Source organism: Amborella trichopoda, chromosome 12 (genome assembly GCF_054954075.1).
Source record: "Amborella trichopoda isolate Santa Cruz 75 chromosome 12, AtrichopodaSantaCruz75HAP2 v2.0, whole genome shotgun sequence".
Classification (NCBI taxonomy): domain Eukaryota; kingdom Viridiplantae; phylum Streptophyta; class Magnoliopsida; order Amborellales; family Amborellaceae; genus Amborella; species Amborella trichopoda.
This window is the reverse complement of record NC_142347.1, coordinates 17,566,230-17,591,101: the sequence shown is the minus strand read 5'-3', so window position 1 is coordinate 17,591,101 and position 24,872 is coordinate 17,566,230. Positions and strand designations below refer to the sequence as shown.

General features: G+C 37.7%; 1 protein-coding gene across 1 annotated transcript in view; it reads right to left on the bottom strand.

Annotated features, from left to right (window-relative positions):
- LOC18437001 (methylthioribose kinase) overlaps positions 1 to 24,667 on the bottom strand; it is a 34,250-nt gene extending 9,583 nt beyond the window's left edge. The window contains exons 1-4 of the mRNA XM_011626134.3: positions 24,416 to 24,667; positions 17,808 to 18,117; positions 14,679 to 14,853; positions 14,363 to 14,564 (exon numbers count right to left, since the gene is read on the bottom strand). Of these exons, the coding sequence (XP_011624436.1) occupies positions 14,363 to 14,564; positions 14,679 to 14,853; positions 17,808 to 18,117; positions 24,416 to 24,658 (930 nt within the window). The 5' untranslated portion in view covers positions 24,659 to 24,667. The remainder of the gene's footprint in view (positions 1 to 14,362; positions 14,565 to 14,678; positions 14,854 to 17,807; positions 18,118 to 24,415) is intronic.
- Positions 24,668 to 24,872: the final 205 nt, after the last annotated feature.

Genomic DNA, 24,872 nt, shown 5'->3' with positions numbered 1-24,872 from the left:
ATGTGAGACTGTCAAGAGTCAAGGAGGTGCCACAAGCCACTAGGTTGGCTGTAAAATTCTCCCATGAAGGGGAGAAAGTGGTCAAGAAGAGGGTCACTTGAGTTGGCATATCAAATATCATGCTGGCCAACTCAATGTCCTTCACCATATGGCGGAAATTTCTCACATGATCACAAATTTTCAAGGGATCAGGCAGCCAGCAATCGATGAGCTTCTTCATGCTCATCACCTTGTGAGAAAAAGATGGAGTATCAAAGGCTTTCTTCATCCTTTTTAATGATTTCTTTGGCTGTCCTACACTCTTCATACTCTCTTGCACAAGTGTAGGACATTGTGGCTAGGAGCACATTTTGAGCACTTTGATTTTTCGTGCTCCATGTCTCATAGGCATCATGTGTGGCATGGGCAGCATTAGATCTAGGCACACTTGGAGGGTCTTGAGTGATCATGGGGATGAGACCCCCCTCATGGAGTACATTGTCCACTTTCCTCATCCATTCAAGGAAGTTTGACCCATTGAACTTCTCTTCTTTGATCAATTCGGTGACTATCAATTTGGTGGCCATGTGCGCACATTTGAGCAATGTCCTAATACAATCTACGACTCAAAAAAATCCTCAAAGGAGCTCTCTTAGAGTTTTGTGGCTCTGATGCCACTAGGGAGTGTATAAGAAACCAAGTCTCTTGCAATGGGCTAAAATGTAGAAAGGAACTAGCCAATATAACTTTAAAATTTCTTCAATACACTTGAATTACGACTTCCAAAATGAAATTACAGCTAGTCATTTTAACTATAGTGATTTAATGACTTCAAAATACACTAAAAAAGAGAGGTTACAACTCTATTGGGGTCCCTTATACATGAACAAGAATAGACATAAAGAGAGATATCATCAAACTACATATAAATAGTATATTATTGAAAATTCAGCACCACTTAAACTTACAAAGCAAAATTATACGTCAATGGACACTTGAAAACATATCGCAACATGATCTCCATTACATTAACATACAATTGCTCAAGTATAAAGTGCATCATGACCATGTGAAGCCAATCGGAGTTCTCAGACGCCCGGTTTATGTCATTGGATCTTAGCAATGTGCCAATGCGTGACATGTGATGGCATATCACAAATCTGAACTAGTTCATCATCTGATAAAGTGGGAAGCCTAGCCTCCATTGATACACACTTCAAATATGGAAGGATTTGCAGATATTTAAAGATCGAAAACAAGTGGAAAATACGTGGGAGTAATCCAGCTCTTTAAAAGCAAAACCGGTTCGTTTGTTCACAAAGTGGTTCACAAAATATCGGTATAGTCCCTCTTTGTAAAATCAACAATTTAAGAAAACTAGAAGGTGATCTAAGTGACTGATATGAACATGAAAAACTCAGAGAAATATCAGCCAAAAATACTCTAAAAACCAAGGGAAAAAGCTCATGGAAAACTATCTCAAATTGTGCATGGATGAAACCTTAAACCACATGGATCAAGTGAAATCAATGAAGATTCAAGGAAGCAAAGATCTAAACATCAAAGGGGGAAGAAAAGTTATTGTAATCGAGAATGCACAACAAAGGGAAAGTAAGAAAATCAATGAAAATTAAAAGACCTTACTCATTTAAAGAAGACTTGAAGACTAAATCATCCAAAGTATGAAGTTTGAGATTTGGATCGCCATTAATTGAGTAGTATGAGACCTTCAAATGAGCTCTTCTCTGTCATAATATGCAAAAGCTTTTTAGAGAGAGAATGGAAGAAGATGAAGGCTTTGGGCGTGCCAACCAAAAAGAGAGTGAAGAGAGAGGGGCATGCCACTTTTGGAAGAAAAACTTGTGATCTGAACTCATATGAGAGAAAAAATGACTCAAGGGAGTATTTATAGCTTTTCAAACCTCAAATATGGAGATGTTTCTAGATGATGAATCTCGACCCTTCATGTCATCTATCAAAATCTACAAAGAGAGGCATAATCCTAGCCCAACATCCACCATCATGCCATCATGATGTGTGGTATGAATTTAAATACATTTATCCTCCTTTAATTCACTTCAATTTCCCTTGTTATCAAAAGGCCCATTGCTCTTCACATTTAATAAACCTTAAAACCAAGATGAAAGGTATGCCCTTATGGTCATTTAACAAAATTTCCAGCGAGAGCAAATCTTTGAAAATTCCCTCCTTTTACAAGAGCATGTGGGGCTTATGAAAACATGTCACATAAGCTAAATGGTTATATGCAGTGTATTACTATATACCCTTAGTGTTAGGTTCATAATTATAAACCATATGCCCCTTCTAGAACTCTCCACATATGTGAAAAAACAAAACGCAATAATATACAACACTTAATATTAATAAATGAAATGACAAGGGGATCCCCCCATGGAGTTGACGTTACCCCCACAGCATCTCCACGTGGGGTAACGTGGGACTCCATGGGGAGACATCCATTGGCTATTTGGGTGTCCCGTGTGGGTCCCGGAGGGACTGTCCTTGATTGTCATTTCTTTGAAACAACTTCAGAAAATGGATTTTATATTTCTCAGAAAAGTCCAAATTTTTTTTTATAAATCCATAAAAATCATTTTAATGAGTTTCCATCAAAACAAATCGTTTTGGCATTGATTAAAAATATTTACAAGGGAAATTAGGATCCTAGGAGTCGAAATACAAAACAGAGCACTCCACTCAGCTAGTCCAAGAATCCAAAGCCACCTTCTCGAAATGGCTCAACAGACTCATGACCCACAATGTATAATCAAGGGCTCATGATCTTAGTCTATCAAAGTCAAACCGAGGTGTGACTCTGAATCCTTAAGTTAAAGCGGATTTTAAGTGCACCCCTTAGAGGGCATGCACACGTAAAGTGCGGGGGTTCCTCTCTTGGGACATTTGTATAGCTCTATTATGTAGATCCTTGGAAGAGCGACTTCCCATGTATTGCGATTGTAAATGCACAAGCTACAATAAGGTTTATAGTAGTCACCCTAACCTCTTTAAGTCATCAAACTCATACCGAAATCGTCATTGCCCTGGCCCATCACTTAGTCATGAGGCACAAACATAACAATTCGACCTCGACTTAGAGGTAACCCTCAACCCACACAAGACCTCCCATATATAAATCCTCCTTAAGACGTAATCGGGGGGTTACGAGTCTTGGTCTCAATGCATCAAGATCCTAGAATTATGTCACTCTCATACTCCCACTGAAGACAAGAGCCATTTGAAAATGTCGGAATTTAAGGCCTTGAAAGGACATAAATCCAACATTAAATTCCTACCAACAATAAGTAGGATCAGTTCCCAACCAAGTACTTGAGTACCATCCCCTTTTGGTCCTCAAAAGAACTCTAACAAAGTCGGCATAAAAAGGAACCATGGTTTACAGATTTCTAGATCTAGAGACTAACAGAAAGAGTACTAACAAAGATGCTCACTTCCTTCAGGTCAAATTTTGGTCCCGCCAAAAGGCCAAACATTATTATGGCAATAAATATATAACAATGTGCTGCTCATTTCTCATTACTAGTAGCGTTGGCCCATAGTTGATGGCAATGAGAGAAATTCGTAAAAGCGTTTAGGAATCAGAATCGCGAAATAACAAGCAACTAGTAGATTCCTATGGTAGGAAACGCCCCCCAAACAAAGCATATCGTAGGAATCTAGATTCATATATTTTGGGAACAGCGCTCTAACCCACATGGAATAGAGATTCCTACTTTCAAGAATCACACACCCAATCAATTGAAACAGCATCAAGAAATGAGTTTCATAGGGTAAAAGGTTTGACGTTCTAGATTACCCTCAACCAAAAACCCCTTAGTATTGGAATTAACATATTGAGTACAATTTGCCAAGGTTCCCTCGTGTTGGAATCGAGGTCCTCAACAGTCCTAAAGACCTGAACAAAGGTTCTTTGGGCACTCAAAGATGTACGACGTATGGTAGAGTGCCCTTAGAACTAGAATTGAGGTTTACTGACGTTCCAAATTGCATAAGGAAAGTAAAAATACTTGATTTATTACCAATAAAATATAAATTTATTCTAGCTGATCGGAATATAGGAATGATGTGAGTTTGTAGACACCAAATGAGTTTTTAAGAACTGATCATATATCAATTAATAAATTTTAGATAACATAATGTTTCACTAGTCCACTAGGGAATTCATAAAAAGTTTATAAGAGGTCGCAAACATATACTATTGAAGTATATCCATAAAAAAGGTGGTTAACAGTTTTCTTACTCAGCCAGATGAAATCAAAACTGCCCTCCTAAATTACTTCAAGTCCCACTATACTGCCCATGTGGGACTCAAGCCAAGGATGACCACTTTGGATTTCCTTATTGTTCCTGATCATTGGTCCAACGAGTTGGAAAGACCTTTTACAGTTGATGAAATCTCAATCGCCATTGACAAATTAGCTAAAGACAAACCTCCGGGGCTGGATGGTTTTCCCTTGGCCCCCTTTAAATCATTCGTGGGTACTTTCCTACCTGATATTAGGAGCTTCTTTGAGGAATTCTATCATAGGGGGATCCTCAACAAAGCCATCAATACCACCTTCATAGCCCTGATCCCCAAGAAAGAAGGTGCAGAAGAGCTCAAGGACTTCCGTCCAATTAGCTTACTCAACTCTACATATAAAATTCTGGCCAATGTATTGGCTTCAAGACTTAAGCAGGTCCTCCCTTTCATCATCTCGTAGTCCTAATCAGCCTTCATCCAAGAATGGTTGATCCTGGATGGTGCGTTGGTTGCTCATGAGTGTATCCACTCTAGGCACCTATCCAAGAAACCAGGCTTGATTTTCAAAATCGATAGGGAGAAAGCATATGACCACGTGGACTGGTCATTATTGGATGAGACGATGGCTAAAATGAATTTTGGTTCTCAATGGAGAAAATGGATAAAAGACAGTATTTCTACCCCCCATTTTTTCAGTCCTCATAAATGGAAGTCCTAAAGGGTTCTTTGCTGTTTTGAGGGGGCTCCGTCAAGGGGACCCGCTATCTCCCTTTCTTTTTACAACAGCTGCCGAGGTTTTCAGCAGGTCTATCTCTCATCTCTACCAGAAAGGACTACTTTCGGCTTTCCTTTGTAACTCACAAGTTCCTTCGGTAACACACTTGCAATACGCAAATGACACCCTAGTCTTCCTAGTTACGGTCCCTCAGCAAATGGAGAACCTCAGTATCTTCCTCAAATGCTTTGAGAATGCCACTGGCTTCAAAGTAAATATGAAAAAATCAAAGATGATGGGAGTGGGCCTCTCACTTCAAGAAATCAGATCCCTGATTCCTTCTTGGGATTATAAAGTAGAGGACTGCCCTACCACTTATTTGGGGATCCCTTTAGGCTTAAGGAAACCTAAAAAGAGACATTGGGCCCAAGTGATTGATAGAGTTGATAGGCGTCTAGCTGGATGGAAAGGAAGATTTTTTTCCCTGGCCGGTCGTTCTACTTTGGTTAAGGCTACACTGGCAAACTCCCCTATTTACTTAATGTCTATTTTCCATATGCCAGCATCGGTGGCTAATAGATTGGATCAACTGATGAGGAAATTTCTGTGGTCCGGCCAAGCCAAAAAAACGAGACATCATCTAATCTCTTAAGATAGAGTCTGACTGCCCAAAGTCCAAGGTGGTTTAGGCATCAGAGATCTAAGAAAACATAATCTGGCTCTATTGGGGAAGTGGTGGTGGAGATTGGCCACCCAACCAAACTCTTTCTGGGCACAGGTTATTCGAAATAAATATAACATTCCGGATCACAATTGGGTACTTAAAGGCCCTCACGTAGCAAGGCTTCAGGAGTTTGGAAATCTCTCGCCTCTTCTCTTGCTTAGTTCAAGAAAGCACTGCATTTCCATCCAAAACAAGGAAACATAGTTCGCTTCTGGTCTGATTTGTGGATTGGACATGCTCCCCTTAGGGACCTGTTTCCTAATCTGTTTCAACTTGCTTCCAACAAAGAGTCCAGTATTGCAAATGAAATGGTCTTGGCAGGGGGGCGTAGAACTTGGAACCCTTCTTTTTGAAGGAATCTTACTGAAGAGGAAACATTAGCTTTCACCACTCTATCGGCTGCTCTTCACCCGGTGTTCTTACCTTTATCAAGGAGTGATTCTTTGGTTTGGACACTATCTCCATCTAGTAAGTTTTCAGTAGCAACTTTCTATAAGAAACTTATCCAGCCTCCTACTTTCCCTTTAAATCCCATCTCTCCTCCTCCAAAGTGTGGAACACAATAGCTCCTCCAAAAGTTCAGTCTTTCAATTGGATAGCCGGCTGTCAACGGGCCCTCACACTTGATCAGCTCCAAAAAAGCGGCATGCCACTCCCCAATAGATGTGTAATGTGCCTGAAAGAGGAGTCCAACCTCCACCACTTTCTAAATTGCAGTGTGGCTTTTGAGCTTTGGACACTGATTCTACATTTATTTAGACTCAAATGGGTCCTTCCTCATTCGGCAAAAGATTTATTTCTTCATTATTCAGGTGGTCCTTGGCCCAAAGCTGGTAGAACCTTGTGGAGGGCAGCAATCGCTGCTACCGTATGGGTTTTATGGCTAGAAAGAAATGAGAGGGTCTTTCAAGGACACAGAAATGAAATTTTCGGGCTGTTTCATAAGGTTACATCACTCGTAACTTTTTGGGCTTCCATCCACAGCAGCTTTGGTGGGATTCCTATGAGTTCTTTCCTCAGACAACGGGACAATATTATCCGACTCCAGCCTTTCAAGCTACAGCGACCTCACAACTGGTTACCTCCTCTAGAAAATGCCATAAAGCTTAACTTCGATGGTTGTTCCCTAGGAAACCCAGGCCCGTCAGGAGTAGGGGGAGTTTTGCGCGACCACAATCGAAATGTTCACATGACATACTCAGAATATGTCAGACATAGAGATTCACAATTTGCCAAAGCATTGGCACTCCTAACGGGTCTAAAATTTTTTAATCCATCTTGGGGCCAATCCTTAGTGATGGAAGGAGACGCAAAAAACATTCTATCATGGGCAGTAGGCACCATTACCCCTCCTTGGTATCTTTCTAGAATTTTTTATGAAATTTACCACTTATGCAGGGATACCAACATCTGTTGGAGGCATACATGGCGGACGTCGAACGAGTTCACCGACCTTCTCACTAAATATGGTGAGCGACGACGACCACACATGGAAGACAATGAATGGTCCACCACCTTTTTGCATTGGACCATCGAAGTCTTCTAGGACACTAGACTTTTGGGTTGTTGCTTTTTGTAACAGGGCATGCTTATAAGCCCAATTTTTTGAGACCTCAATCTTTTGGTTACAGCCACTTCAAAAGGATATACGTTGTATAGGGTTACTGGCTTAATTTTTTGACTGAGACACCTGCCTCGTGGGTATTCTCGGTCCTCTCCTCCCTCAATCTGCTATATTCTTTCTCTTTATATAGCAACACAATGTTAACATTATCAAAAAAAAAACATATACTGATGAAGTAAGGTGCACCTTAAAAATCCTACAGATGCAAATGTCCAACATTGCAAAACCATCCAATTGATCATCTCGACCTCGAGATGTATGGACATGAAGAAAAATAACAATTTCAAGCCCAAAACATAGTACATCTAGTAACAAGTTATATGGACCATCCGTTTTCCAGATTTTCTAAATGTTAGTTGTTCTGCTCGATTTGTATTTTAAAGAAAACCATTTATATACGATTACAATCTTAAAATATAGAATTAAAGACGCACCTCAAAAATCCATGTTGATCGATTCACAATATTGTCCACCTATGAACTGTACATTTGATGCTATGGAACCTGGAATCCAAAAAATCGGAAGCGAGATTCCTAACATTAAAAAATTGGGTTCCACGAAGATTCAGTGACCAGACACCGAATTGAGATTTCGAAGTGGAATCCCCACCCAAGGTGGAAGATTCCCATGACTATAGGTTGGTCGTCGCCTCTCACTACCTCCGTCCCTCTCTCTTGACAATTGTGATGCCCCTCTGCTCTCTCATCCTCTTCAAGCATATGAGACTGTGTTTCCTCTTCCTAAGACCTGACCACCTCCCAAAACCAGTGAGTTCCTCGTGCCTGCAACCTCCCTAAAGCTTCTAGAAAGCCAGTTGTTTTCAAAAAGCAATCCTATAGGCCTAAAATGAAAAGGGTACCTTCCCTCTCTGCTTATAAAGGAATAATTTCCTCCATAAATACCCTATGTAAGAGAACTATAGAAGTTGAGGAAAGCATATAAGCCCCTGAAGAAAAGAGTATCAAACAATTCGAAAGATATAGGAGGTCGGCATCCAATCACGCACCTCATCCTGAGGACTGAAAAGGTTCAAAGGGTTATTGGGTTAATGGTTTTCACAATGGGTCCCTTTCTCTGAAAGAGAAGAACGAACATACCCCACTGTAACCCCATATGTCGCCCAACTTGTTACTATGAAACAAAAACACAAAATCAAGCAACCCTTACAAGATGAACAATTGCAAGTATGCCAGCTGCTATAGGTGGCATTTCTTCCACAGACATAGGGTGGTTTAGTAGCCAATGGGAAGAAGAAGAGGTAGGAAAGAAAGAAGAGTGGGAGGACCATATGGAAAGGTTTTTTGCGATGAAAGTTATTCTTCTCACACTTCTGATTTAGAGTTGATGGGTAGGATGCAAAGGAGGCGGCGAGAGAGAAAGCAAAGACTAAGGCTAATATCTCAATGAGTGGTGCTTTGCAGGTTGCATTCACCAAACGCTATGGTTAGTGAGGAGGTGAGGGTTGAGAACCCTTGGGAAGAGGTGTAGCAATGGTGAAAGGGTTGAAGGACCCACTCTGCTATTGTCCAGGTTTTTGGTGCTGAATATCTAACGCACCTATTGAGCTACTTTCGTTATCTAAACTCCTTTTAACAACAATATGCTATTGTCCAAGTTTTTGGAGAGGTTTGCCAGGCTCTAATCCTTTAAAATTCTCTTTGCAAACCATGTCAAGGAAAAAGTCACCAAAATATGACCCATTGACCCCAACCAGTGTTCGCAAAATCGAACCGGAATGGTTAACCGGACATGGGCCTAGAAGCGGTTTAACCAGCCTAACCGGTAAACCGGCCGATTCAACCGATCTAACCAGGCAAGTCTCGAGTGGTCAAAAAAGTGTTGAAAAAAATTAAAAAAAAATACAAAAAAAAATCTACTAAAATATGAAAGCATATAAAGAATGATTAAAATAAACACATTCAAATGAAGCTGAAAAATAATGAAAAAAATGGATTTTCCAAAGGCTATTTTTTAAATTTTCTAAAAAGGATGGAAAAATATAAAAGGGAGTATTTATGACCAAAACAATTTTTAATCTTTACCATATTGAAAAGAATATTTAAAAATACATTACAAATCAAATTCCTTATTTTCGAGAATTTATATACATTTTTTTGAATTTTTTTTTAAAATACAGGTTGATCACCCTAACTACCCAAAACCGGAACCGGCCACTAGCCGGTTCCTATCTAACCAGGCGGTTAGCGGTTAGATCGGGCGATTTTGCGAACAATGACCCCAACTCAACCACCCCTTCTTCAAAATTTACTGAAAATTTATGCGACATTAATCAACCACAATAGATAGCAGATTTCATCAATTTTCTGGTGAACATTTGGGTGATGGGGCTGCTGGAAATTTAAGCTCAAGCAATGGGGTGGCTGCAATTTCAAATTCCGGCAACCACTTTGAATAGTAGGGTTGTGCAATGGTTGATGAGGGGTTGTTTTGTGAAAAGGAAATGAGAGAGGAAGTTGAAGCTTGTTACAACCGGAATCACCTTGGCCTAAATTTGGGTGGCAGGATTTATAGGCACATGAATGAAAGGTTCCAGTGAGGTTAAAATAGTCCTCTTAAGGTCAGGTGCCAAGTCAATGGGCATGGCATTCTTCCGTATTTTGTGAATTATGAAAATTTCAACAAAAGGACCATTATAAAAACTTGTAACCTGATGACTAGGTTAACCAGTTTAACTTTTTGAGACCTTGGGATGAGGAGTGTGAAGGGATGGAGAAAAGCTCTCACTATACGAAAGTTGTTCATCTAAAATAAGTATGATATTAAGTATCATATGAGTCCAGTAGCAGTATTGGCGTCTTACTATGTCGATTCCAATATCTTAGGCATATAAAGTATCCATGGATCATAGATATTATGGTTGGGTTTGTTGTCAGAACCACATCAAACTTTAACCATTTAGTAAGTTATAGAAATCACTCAACATACTACCAGATTTCCTCTCATTCTTCTGTTGATTAAGCGTCTATTAGTGTTTTACCATGTAGATACCAATATGTTAGACATATAAAGTATCCATGGACCATAGTTATTATGTTTGGATCTGTTGTCAGAACCACATCAAACTTTGCCCATTTAGTAAGTAATAGAAATAGCTATTGTAACAACCCAAATTTTTGGGAATTTTTGAAAAAAAAAATTAATAATAAATAAATAAATAATAATATGAATAATAATAGTAATAATCGTAATATAAAAAATATATCATAATAATAATAATAATAATAAAAAAATAAGAAGTTTTAAGTGATGGACCATTATGTTGAGAGTGCACCTTGAGACGACCTTTTCTCAACACCTTCCTTTCCCACCGAATTGTTTAAGGAAACATTTAATTAAGACTATGTGGCATCATGACCTAATAATAAGAAGCAAGGTGGCAAAACAAGATAAAATAAGGGGTTATGTGGCATTAGGAAAACAATTAACAAAAAACATGAAATTACTAAGGGAGGACACATGACTTGACAAGTGTCAAGTTGAGGAATGTCCTCCATCACCTTAAAAACATTCCTTCCCCTCCTCATGGGCTAATGATAGGGCTCATTAAGGGTTTCACCTCTTCCTCTCTCCACATAAGTCTCCTCTCTCTCTCTCCATCATTGTATCTTATTTAAGGAAAAAGTTTATATAAGGATGCTACCTTATAATGTAGAACGACGGATGCCCCTCAAAAATCCATCGGAAAAGGTAGTTTTAATGTTGAAAAACCCTTTGATTGATCATCTCGACATCGAGATGTATGACTATGAAAAATAAAAAGATTTAAGTCTCAGAAATAGTACATTTTACAACATATTATCTACACCATCCACTTTCAAGATTTTCATATGTTTATAGATCTACTAGATTTTAACCATTTTTTAAATTTAAAATTTTATAATTAGATATAAAAATAAATTTTGAGATAATCCTAATAACATTTTACATCAAAATTCTATACCATGATAAAATTTGAAGGGCACCGTACCTCTACACCGACGGAGACGTCCGTATGCCAACTGCACCCCTTATTTAATTTGTTTCCCTCTCTCTCTTAATAATATTCTTGTAATCATATACTCATAATATCCTCTTTGTTCCCTTATAAGGATGCTATTATTGTTCTCACAATAACAAGTAATAAATTATGCCATCATTACAACATTATATTATGTAAATTCCAATCTATGTTCATAATATTTTGTGTGCATATTACATGCACTGCTTAAAAATTTTATCATTGTAACTTTTAAAACTGCTCCAAATATGCTACTCGTATTTGCTCCAAACATCACTGTAACTTTGAAAATCGCTCCAAATATCACTGTAACTTTTAAAACTGCTCCAAATATACTACTCGCAGTGTCTCAAAGGCGCTAGGCGGCACCTATGCGGTCGGGGGGGTCCAGGCAGCTCAGGGCCTAGAAGGGCGCCAAGAACCTGGGTGGCCCACTAGAAAAATAATTTTTTTTGGGTTTCTCCCCCTAGAATAGCCTCTAACGGGTTTTAAGTTTCAAATGGACCTAAAACCCACAATTTTGCCCATTTAATATTAAAAAAAGACCCAAAAATACCCTCAAAGAGCCGCATTTCTGCCCCTGGGTGGGTCGCAAGCCCTGGTCAGCTGCCTAGGCAAGTTCAGGCGGGCGCCCAGGGATATCCGCCTAGGCGCTAGGCGGATCGCTTTTTGAAACAATGACTACTCGTATTTGCACTGCTTGAAACTTTTAAAACTGTAACTGGTTCAATTATACTAATCGTAATATTAAAATTTTGCTATTGTAACTGCTTATATATATTGTAACTGCTTAAATATATTGTAAAGGTTATGCATTGTTCAAAATAATAATATTTGCACTAATTAAAATATTGAAAAATAATTAAGAGTGACATATAGGTAAGTGACCTCATTCTCCTGAGAAATAATCCTTTTATAGTAAAATTGGTATATTTTTATCTATTGCTAGAAATTTTATATACTGGAAATTATCATAAATAAATTTATTATCCCTGTCTATTGTTCAGAATTTTAGAAACCAGAAATTATTAGAAATAAAATTATTATCATTGTTAATTGTTAGGAATTTTAAATACCGTAAATTATTAGAAATAAATGTATTACTCATGTCCATGGTTGAGAATTTGAGATAATGTAAATTATTAGAAATAAACTTGATATTTCTCCATATAATTGTAAGATTTCTGAACAATAAGTTTTACGCTTAAATGTTGGGTATTGTAAGTGGCTTCATTTTCTTGATATTTCTAGAATATTCTCAAAAATAATTCTGCATCTAATGGTAACAGTTCTGGTACTGTAAGTTTTACGTATTTCAGTATTTATTTTTGACATACAGTAAGTGTTATGTGTGAGTGTTATGCGCTAGTGTTACGCGCAATTGTGATGCGCAATCGTTATGCATAATTGTTAGGTGCAAGTGTGATGCGCAATTATTATGTGCAAGTGTTATGTGCAAGTGATTAAAGGATATTTTGAAAATACAATATTAATGTTTCCTGACATCTATTAATTGATATATAACCTGCAATTGACATAATGATGTCTTTGATTTATATGCATAATAATACAATATAGTGATGCCACTCGTGACTATATGTGTAGCATAGACGTGGTTATGTTTCTTGTGATTACATAAGAGACCTGCTATATATGTACATGGCAACATGCTTTTGATGAGATATATGTGCATAGCAACATGCTTCTGATGAGATATGTGTGTATGGTAACATGCTTTTGATAAGATATGAGTGCATGGAAACATGCCCCTATGATGATATGATGCGATATTGTGCTGGCAGCTGTGATTTTCCCTAACTCTCTATGATAGGAGGAGAGTTAGGAGTATGTGTGTTTGGTGGGTCGCACCCCCCAAACTTTATGTGATGACACTACTCATTAGGACCCCTTTGGTAGTGTAACGCTCTCTCGCCAGAAGGGCACATGAAAGGGTCGTGTCTTGCAAGGCCCCTAACTATCAAAAGACCCAAAACGCGCTGGGGACTGTGCGCGTGTGTGAAGCACTACGCAACGGATTTTCCCGTTGGTGGTGCTTCTTCCTGTGGGATAGTAGAAGTTCTAACCTTGGATCCAAGGCCTGAAACCCGAGGTTAGTGCTTCTATTACAAGATTTTTATTGTCGTGAATGCACGTTGATTTGATTTTTGTTGTTGTGAATGCGTGTTGATCATGCCTGATGCTCAATACAGTAATATTTTAAAACTACTCCAATTAGATTATAATGGATCCTAATAGGAATTACGTGCATTTAGTTATGTATCATACCTATTTTATTTGTTCAATAGGAACACATGCCATGTGTGAGATTAGAAATGAGTTTATTAATGGCATGCATTAGAATAAAATCGATACTCTGAAATTCTGCTTCAAGTGAATTGTTTTAAGAAATATTTGCAGGTCTAGCCATGATTTGTAACGATACAGCTGGTCACTTACTGAGTAGCCATACTCATCAAGCTATTATGAAATTTTTCAGAGTAGTCACAGCAGTATTGTTCATATGTACAGCAGGAGTGGCTTGGAAGGAGTTTATAGTCATGAATAAATTTGTTTTTCTTTTTCTTTTTGTAACTTTTGTACTACCAAGGTTGTATACATATGTTATGTATTTTGTACACAAAAAACTTTTGAATGGAACCGTTTGTTTTGAGGCCATATATAGTAACAAAATTTTGAATTTGTTTTATTTTAAATTTTTGTTTTAGGATAGACTGTCACATTCAGGAAGTTTGGCAGTATGACCTGGGATGTGAAATTAAGATACTACCAGATTCCATCTGATTCTTTTGTTGATTAAGCATCTAAAAATGTGGAGATGAAACCGTAGACTTCATCACGTCAGAAGTCCCTATGTTGGACCAAAAAATTTATCTTCACAAACTCATGCAATGGGAAGGAGAAGAAAGAGAAAAAGGGGAGAAAAACAAAGAGAGCACAAGGATAGAACTATAAAGTCACAAACACCACCAAGAGAGGAGCAAAAACAATCAGATACTTACATGGCGTTCAATCCTGGTATTGGCATGTCCATCTTGAGCATAGAAAGCCAAAATCAAGTTCCCCAGAAATGCTCCTACATCAAATCCCATGGGTCCATAAAATGCAAATTCTGGATCGAAAACTTGAGTAGAATTAGCAGTCACCATCACAGAACCAGTGTGAAGATCACCATGTATTAACGCCTGAGCTCTCTCACAAAACCTGTTGAAAAATGTGAAACTATAGGAACAGAATACCTCGAGGAACAAGGGGAAACAGGGAGTATATTACTCATTCATAATTTATGCAATAAGATACAGTAGTTAGTAACAGTACATCGATTTTAATTCTGCAATTTCCTGTTTCAATTGATAGTCCTCTCGAATAGCTTCGGCATCCCGATCCAAGTAGGGACAGGTCCAATGATTATACTTGGCTATCTTATATGGGTCAGAAAAGACAACTTGCTCAGTGAGTCTGCACATCTCTACATTTCCGCAAAAATCAGCAACTGTAGTTTTGCGGACAATACTACATCAGAACAAATGTAAAAGAAAACAAGACAAAACAACTTGAAGAGGATATAAAGGAATACCGAGAATGGGTAGACTATGGGCAAGAGAAAGCATGAATAACTAAGTAACATTTAAAAGCAGCTATAAGTCACATAAGCCAAATATGATGAACTCACTTTACAGCGCAGAAACTAAAGTGAGGAATGAACATCTAAAAGAACATTTCTATAGCATTAATTATTACATATCAGTTCTTGGAAATCTCCCCTTTCAAGTTCTTGAATTGCTCATTCTCTATTGAAATAACAACAATTTGAATTGCTGAAAATAGCATATAATATACCCATAAAGAAACAGTAGGGACACAGAAAGATTATGTAATGTGTTGCCCCTTAGGAAACCCCAGTTTCTACCCGTGCTGACTTAGGATTCTTTTTTTCTTTTTTGTTTTTGAGGGTTTTCTTCATATGCTGACTTAGGATTCTCAAACATCTCTTTGCCATTGAACATTGGACTATGAATCATGGATAAGAAGCAATTCCACCAGAATATATTTATTAAAAAAAAAAAAAAAGCAACAGAAAGTGAGCTCAGCCAAGACTATGCTACAAAATCTTCCAAAGAAAACGCTATAAACTGATGCCCGGGTTTTCATCAAATTACTTTGAATGGGCAAATCAACCATTTGTCCTTTGGGATCCGACATTGGGATAGATGCTTGAAGATCTGGGGGATAGGGATCATGACACACACAACATGAGTTAAAGGGATCGTAATCCCAATATAAAGGGAGCATGATCCAAATTTGTTGAGTATCGAACAAGAAAGTATATGGATCAAAGTCCATTGAATAATATGATTACCATTTTTTCTAAATTCAAAAACCAAAGTATCATTAATTACAAACAATCATCTTTTTAATATATTTTGAATTATTATCATTGGAGTGGATATCAGAAGTGAGTAGTACAATTAAATGTTGGGTTTGCAAACTTTAAAGCCCATGAGAACATGTAAATGTAAAAATTATAGTGGATTATACACTTCAAGTGGGAGTACGTGTCTTAGTTGACTGACCTAAGGTTAGGCGATTTATGGCCCTAGGGTCATATATCCAAAACCCTTTCTCTTGGGCATAGGCACTTAAGTTAAGGGTTTCAAGAAGGACATCCCTCGTTTAGGTTGAAGAGATGCCAAGGGATAGTTTGTAGGCCAATAGAGCTTCATGGGCTCCTGTGTACGGTTGTATGCCTGTGAGAGTGAGGGCTAAATTGAAACTAAAGAAATTGATCCGAACATTGACAGATTGATTATCACTTCGTGTTGGAGAGGATTGAATCCGAAAAAAACAATGATGATAGGCACAAAAGATCAAATAGCAGAAATACCAACAAAAGGTTATCAAACGAATGACATCAATATTTGAAGGACAAGGTGTACATGTTAAAATTTGATGTAAATTTGAGAGGAAGTACTCATTATAATTGGTCAAGGGTATGTTGATAATTTTGTGTATTGATGCAACTCATTCTTGTATTTGCAGTTCATGCTCATTATAAAGGACAAATATATAATTTTTGGATTTATTTGTACCCTAATCTAACCCTCAATTAATAGGGGATAGAAACAATATGAATATATATCTTTGAGTGCAGCCCCTCAATCAAGAGTGAATTGGGGGTCAAGACACTCTACTTTGGCTTCCTCTCTATCCATGTCTACCTACACCACAACTTGTTCTTCCTGCTCAAATATTCAAGGTGATATTTTATCATCCCTCTCTCTAATTCCTTTGGATGTAGTAAAGTGTAAACTTGTAAATAAAGCAGCTTTATATACATTTGGAGGCCGAAAAGTGAGAAATTGCAAATAAAGCATATTAATGGAAATCAGCTCTCGTGTATCACTATCATTTATCCCATGTGCCTCATCATAATATCTTTTTCATGTATTTCGGGAGATGATTGTTACATAAACAAACCTTGAAAGGACCCTAAAAATATTACTTATGAATTACAAATATATTTAATTAATAAACAGCTATTTCTTTATAACCCATTTTTTGTGCACACATTTTACTATATTTTGTTCGATGATTGGACAACGTTTTAATATAATTTTGGTTTTTGATTTTTATGCATTGATTAAATAATTGTGGAGCCTCTAGATTGTGACAATCCCTCACTCTCGCTTCCACACCCCAATTCCAAAACCTATGATTTGTAGTTACTTAAGATGTATTTGAGATCCTAGATCTATGGAAAACCAACACCATAAACTTTTCTGTATGTATTAGAGGTCGAAAGGGATAAAATATATTGTATCATAGTAGAAAGATAAATATACTGTAAATCATATTAGAAGGGATAAAATGTCCTATATTGATGATATTTCTATGGGTCCAATCTATAAAAAAGTTAAAAAAAGTACAAGATATTAAGAAATCTAAGAGAAGTAGCTTGTAATGCTCTATGGATTCAATTAAAATAAAAAAATTAAATTTATTATACTCTTAACAAAAATATGGGTGCAATACCGTGGACATTTTAATATTTTGATACAACTCCATTTGAGTATTAAATATTAGGAGATTGTCTTCATTACAACCTATAATAATTTATTCAAAATAAAGTTTCCTGAAAAATATAAATGACTAGAGAGTCTAGAACAGATTATGCAATCTTGTATCTTCTGCCAGAGTGAAATGATGTCTAGAAGAGCAGGACCAAACTATCCTAAAGTTGAATACATGGGAAACCACGGTTCAATATATTTAAATTGAAACCTTTGATCAACAGCAACTCAATACATTTGCAGTAATCCATACGAGATTGATGGAAGATAAGAAATTGCCATAACCCATTACTAAAAGAAGCTAATGTAAAAATAACGGAATTCCCAAACATTAAAAGAGAACGCAAGCAAAAAACAAAAGATAAGCAATTCCAACCTGCAGATTTGTGATCAGTTGTAGACAGATACAAAAGCGATGTGTAGAATAGAGTTCTTGCCATATAAGTAGACATGTGCTCAGCAAGCAATGGATATTCAACTCCAACTACTAATCCTTTTCGTAGAATAATATGTGGAGGTTTGAGATAACGCATGGCAATCAAAGCCATGGGCCTATCAAAATGATAGACTTCTGGAACATGCTCAGGACATAATTGACCATGTTTCATTAAGGTGGTTGCCTCAAAATATGCCCGTTCCTTTGTCATTGGCCATGACTCCCCTATGCAACGAATGTATGGAAGAGCCTGTTTTGTCAATGCACTTTGAAGTTGAGAATAATCATCATGGCTTACTACAAAAAATAGAAAAATGCAAATAGGACAATAACTCCAGCATTAACAAGGGGAAAAGGTTGAACATATGTAGCATGATTTTTTATAGAACCCGTCATGAAGATTTCAGAACAGGTTACATAAGTGTTACCAAAAGATTATCCAAAAGAATTGAAAACCGAGAAATTGATAAATATGCCAAAAGAGAAGAAGCATACAAGTCGAGATACTTGTGAGTGTGCATACAGCATAGCAATGAATATATGGCTGCCCATACATGAAGTATGCAATTTAGGTAATTCCATTACAATTAACAAATAAATATGTCCAATCCATAACTTCCTGCATCCATTTCAAAAGACATTCGCACTCTTTCTTATCTTTCTTTTTTGATAGATTCAAGATAAATATGCTAAAACAGAAGAAACATACAAGTTAAGATACAGGTGATTGTGCATACAACATAGCAATGCATATATGGGTGCCCATACATGAAGTATGCAATTTAGGTAATTCTGTCACAATTAACAAAGAATTACTTCCTATCCACAACTTCCTGCATCCATTTCACAAGACATTTGCGCTCTTTTTTACCCCTTTTCTTTTTTGATAGATTCAACTATGTATTAATGTCTTGCAAGGATTCATATGGCTGGGATAAGCAACAGCTATCCAAACAAGGGCAAAGCCTGCAACAAAATTTATACAATGAACTGCACAAACTGTCCAGTTCAGAACTAAGACCTGATTACATTGAAACCAATGCTGGCTGCACCGTCATTTGTAAATACATCGGCGACCATGTTTGCCTCATGCCACACATACTTAAAAAGATTTGTAAAATGCTGCAAATCTCAAAAACTTGGTCAAACAGTTGTTCTATGTGATGAAGAGGGAATCTTTTAAGGCCCCCTGATAACGCTCATAAAATAACGTCCCTGTTGCAGGAAGGAGTCCAAGATGATCACGCAATTTAAGGCCTTCTAACAAAGTGGTAGCGTCAGCCTTTGGGGTGTTTGCCATGCCAATGGATCCCGACACAGATGGAAAATGCTTGGGTGCATAAAATCTAACTATCCAACTAATGCCCACTAGAATATGGTTTCGAGGGAACAACCATCAAAATTAAGCTTGATTGGAGAACAAACAATTGGATCATGACATCTCCATAAGTCAGGTATTTAGGTCACGACCCAAGTTTAATGTAAAGCCTAATGTCGATCAGCCAAAGAATTATTTTCAGTTTCTTGCCCAAAACGAGGCAGGGTGACAGTGACTTTAATCCTGTCGCTTGTAGAGCCCAAGGGTCTTAGCTTGCACTCAACCATATTGATGCCATTCTCATGCATATATCTAGGAAAACTAGTAACAAAATGGTAAAACCACATCACAAAATCAGTGCTAAATTAACTAATATATCAACAATGTGGTTACTTTTCAAAACTCATATCACTTAGGTACCTCCTCAAGTATTAAATAACAAAGTACCCAAACTGGCCAGATTCCAAGTTTGAAACCTTGACCAAACAATGTTTCAAAAAGCGCTAGGCGGCACCTAGGCGGTCGGGGGGCTCCAAGCCCCCCAACGCCTAGGCGGGCACCCAGGCAGGTGCTCAGAACCTGGCGGCATAGTAGAATTTTTCTTTTTTTGGGTTTTCTCTCTATAAAATAGCCTCTAATGGGTTTTAGGTTTCAAATGAACCTAAAACCCATAATTTTTCCCCTTTAGTATTAAAAAAATGATCCAAAAATACCTTCAAGGAGCCGCATTTCCACCCTTGGGTGGGATGCAGGCCCTGAGCAGCCACCTAGGTGGGTTCAAACGGGCGCCTAGGCGGGTTCCCGGGCACCCAGGGATGCCTAGTTTGGCCGCCTAGGCCTCGGCAATGTGCCCAAGCCTTTTGGACCGCCTAGGCGCTGGGCGGTCCGCTTTTTAAAACTATGTGACCAAATGAAGCCATTTTGGTAATTTGGACACTTAAGTTACTTGAGCAAAATGGCCTAAATATCATGGCTTGTCCAAGCCAAACCCTAAACTTTTTGTTTAATTTCCAAAATTGTGTTGAAGTTTCAAACCCGGAACAAATATGGGGGTATAGCACGTTCAGTTCAAGTAACTTAAGTGGAGCCAAATTACTAAAAGGTCACAATTGTTCCAAGTTGCAAACCAAATTCAACATTTTTTAATGAAAATAATGAAAGTGGACGACGTGAACTAACACAGTATATAAAGTTTAAAATTTCCTTTCGCGATACTGGCTTGACCACTTACATATGTCCAAGAATTACAATAACTCATATAAATAAGCAAAAATAAATTGGATTCTTACTTCAAAACTTCTTCATTACATAAGTAAAATTACATTAAAGGAGATTGGGAACAAGAAAGCATAAAACAAGATATGTGCCTAAATATTACCTATAATGGACTTTGTACACCCCCACACCAGGTCTCCTCCAACAGCCACCTAAGTCTACTTTCCCTCATCTTATGGCCTATCATTGTTTAAAAAAACGGTCTGCCCGGCGCCTAGGCGCCCGCCTAGGCGATTTTTAACAAAAAAACGCATGCCTCATGAAAAGGCACCCGAAACGGGCATTTTTTCTTGGGTAGGCGCCTAGTGAAGTCAAGCGGAAATTGCTTTTTAAATTCGTCCAAAAGGGCCGAATGGGTCATTTTGACCCCCAAGTTTCAATGTTTCAAAAAGCGCTAGGTGGGTACAAGGCTGCCTGGGGGGTCCAGGCCACCCAGCACCTAGGCGGGCCCAACGCCTTGGCAGGCGCCCAGAACCTGGGTGGCCAGTCAAATCCAAAAAGGATGCCCATTTGAAAGAAAAAAGGATATATAGTATAAAAAATAAAAATTAGGTATTTCGGGCACTTACTTTGAGTTTCATTGCTCAATCTTAAAACTTCTACCTCAAAGATGCTTCAAATGACTCAAAATCTTCTAAAACCCCCCAATAAATTTATAAAACATCAAAAATTAAATCTAATATCAATGGGTGATATTTTGATCAATTTTTGTCAACTTTGAGATTGAACCTAAAGAAAATCACCAAAATCTAGTTTTTTGGAGGATTTCTCTCTCTAAAATGGGCTCCAATAAGTTTTAAGTTTCAAATGAACTTAAAACCATCATTCTAACCCTTTATATTTAAAAAAAAAATCAATACCAAAAAACAAAAAATTTCTGCCTCTAGGTGGAGTGCCCGCCTAGGCGGGGCGCAAGCCCTGGGCGGCCGCCCTGCACTGGGTGCTAGGCGCCTGCCTAAGCTGGTTCCATACCGCCTAGGAGGTGGCCACCCAGGACTGCTGCCCAGATTGGCCGCTTAGGCCTGGCGATGCGCCCGGGCCTTCTGGACCGCCTAGGCGGTCTGCTTTTTGAATCACTACCAAATTTGTATAAAAAAGTTATGGTTTATTTTTGAACCCCTAAGTAAAACGTATTTTGCGAAATGGAATAAATTACAAAAATTGACACAAATATTTGCATATATGTACATTAGGATAGCAAATATTTTTAAAAATGCTATGATTTTCCACTACAGGGCTAAAAATGGATGATTTTCCACTACAAGGCGCACGAGGATCTGGGCACCCACCTAGGCGCAAGCCACACCTAACTCTGCTTTCTTTTGCCAATCTGAGCCTATTATTTTATGGGTATTCAATCCTATTCCTGCAGCAAACCTTTAGAGTGACATTTTTCCAATCTGAGCAAAACTTTAGAGCATATTAATTTTACGAGTATTTAGTCTTGTACCTGCAGCAAAACTTTAGTGACATTTTTTCAGTCTACCTTCCCTCATTTTATCGCCTATTGAAGCCACACCAAACTTTGCTTTCAATTGCCCATCTGAACCTATTGATTCCATGGGTGTTCATGTGCCTATGGCAAAACTTTAGAGTAACATTTTTCCAATCTAAGGGCTGCTTTTCAGGGCACAATAATTTGATAGCAAACATCTACTTTCAGAGATCCACTCATATTTATGCAAAAAAAAAAACTGGTTCAGAAGATTATTTATGTCTTGTTTGGAAGATTTTAGTTATGAGTTTGATGTTTTTACATAGCATGATGAATGCCAAACTATATGAGGATACTAGTATAGTTATTTCCACCAAGTTACACAAGAATATTACATCTAACCCTTTAAGACAATATGTCGAGGGAGAAGATACATGGGCCTCACTAATAAGACTTCAATACTGAACCCTATTGATGATAAATTTAGATGAACCGATGCAATTTTTCTTTTCTACGGAATAAGGAGTTGTGTCAAGAAGGTTATCTACTAGTCCAATGTTGTTAAACTTCTTCATCACCTAGAGCAAGGGGAAAGTAATATATCATAGAACAAACAGTGTGCAAGAGTACTAGAACACACTCCCCCTGATCTAGAATTGATCTAGAATATGTGAGTGGCATACATGGTACACATTCATATTGCACTATTGATAACCAAATCAAAGCAACCAAATTCTTACCATGTTCACGCTAAAATATAATTGGTAGCTATGAGTATTTGGGAATTGAGTTCAAGTCATCTTCTAATGGAGGACACAAAAACAAGAAAATCATGTGCCTCAACCATGATTTGAAGATCATGGACTCTACATTTGAGTTAAACATGAAGCTCACTCATCAAGATGTGTTTGCCTAGGGCAACAATCTATGGTTTAAACGTGGACAGTCTATGTAATAGTATGCACAGTTTCTCCAGTTCACCAATCATTACATTTAGCAACCTAGTGACTAAAGGTCCCCTAAGTTGCCAGCCACTTATCTAAAAGGTTCATGGACTCAGCCGAGTCAGTCAAATATTCGGATGAATCTATACAAAAAGATAATAAAATATTAGGAACAATCCAAACTCGGCCAGTTCAAATGTATTTGGTTCCAGGCTTAGCAGGGTGCCAAGCTTGGGTGATTTGGGTCAGCCTTGAGTGGGATTTGCCTGAGTTTCTACAAAGATCACATACAATCAAAGCTGTTGATGAGCGGAGTAATTACTAAAGCACATTTCTCCATCATATGCAAATATTTTCTGGCCAGAACTGTCAATTAACTGCACATATCCTTAGTTTTGTGAAAACTTGTTCAATAAATATATGATGTTCAACCGCCATCAATCCTTAGTCAACAAATTACCATTTGTTCATATTAATGTTTTGGAAATCACCTCTCAACCATCTTGTGTACAACTCTAGAAAAGGAGGAAAAGTTAAAAAAGAAAATGAAAATAAAAAATCTTTAACAATAATAATACAATAAGAAAAAAATACTATAGGTAATAAAAGTCATAGGAGACTAAAAAGATGAAACACAAAATCTATAAAAGACGGTTATTGAAAAACTTGATCTAGAACTTGAATATTTTAGAAAAATTTGGAAAAGGCAAAAGATATGAAAGTTCTCAAATCATCTTAAAGACTGTCAATATCATCTAAAAACTTGATTCTAACTAATAGAGTAGTGTTTTCCAATTTTTTTGCATTTTTCCTTTATTTATTGGGAGGGGTACTTGCCGTGGCCTTCGCACCAACTCAGCCTTGACCAAGTTACTCGGCAGAAGCCCATAACAATGGTTGATATCTAGGATTGAGTTCTTAGAGGAATAATCCAAATATTTGGGAATTGGCCCCATGTGAAGAATTTTTTGTTTTTTTTTTGCAGTACTTTCATATCTGTAAATTTGTCCCAAATTAAGAAGTATTAACCCCAATTGGTTTCAGTGCTGAGAATTACTAAAGGACCTTAAATTTCGGATAAGGAACTTCGAACCTTGCATTTGTAATGTACAAGAGGTTATTCCATTTCCATCTTTTGAAATAAAAGCATCCATGACACCACGAACATTCACAACACTAATATTATATCCATTTGAGCCAACGAAAAATTCATGGCCAGTTGAAGAGAATTTCATAAACAATCCATGAACCATTTGCTGGTGTGTCGTGCATAAAACCACATTACAGCTTTAGTATTCTTTGCACATTGGATCAGGAAAAACCATTAATATCAGTTGAACATAAATCATCGATTCATCATTAGTTCATTTACCGTACTTCTCTCCACCACAAGACTCTAAACTAATTTAAAAAGTGTATGCTTCTTGATTTCAAGCAGCTCCAAACTATTTAAAACAGGTTGAAACATCCAAACAATTCAAAAAATGGCTAAAATCTACCATGTAACCTACTTCACAAACTCCGCAGAGCATAAAAAAATGCTTATAAGAAAATAATGAATGAACAAAGAAAAAACCTGTTTGATGACAAAGGAACCCCCTTGATCCCCAACAACTATGTAGACGAAGTTGAGGTTGCCATCGCCAACTTCCTTCACACTCAGCCCTTCATGGAGCCTGTGGCCAAGAAGAGAAGAGAGAGAAGGAGTCGACTCAATGTACCGAACAAGAGACTTCTCATCCAAAGCGTGAAACCCCATCGCTCTCTCTTTTCCTTCTTCTTCACCAGTGATCTGATTTTTATTTGACAGAGAAAACATTTTCTTCCCAGTCAAGAGAGAAGAGTTCGAAAAAAAAAAAAGAAAAAAAAACAAGAAGCGCGTATCACGCCGCCGCTTTCGACGGTTGAGTAGAGAGAGACAGCGTGATCGGATAGGGCCCACCCCCCTCTTATACGAGAAAAGAAAGGATGAACCTGGACACTCGTCTTCACTGTATTGGGATTCTTTGGTTGAAAGTTCAAATGAGTGGACT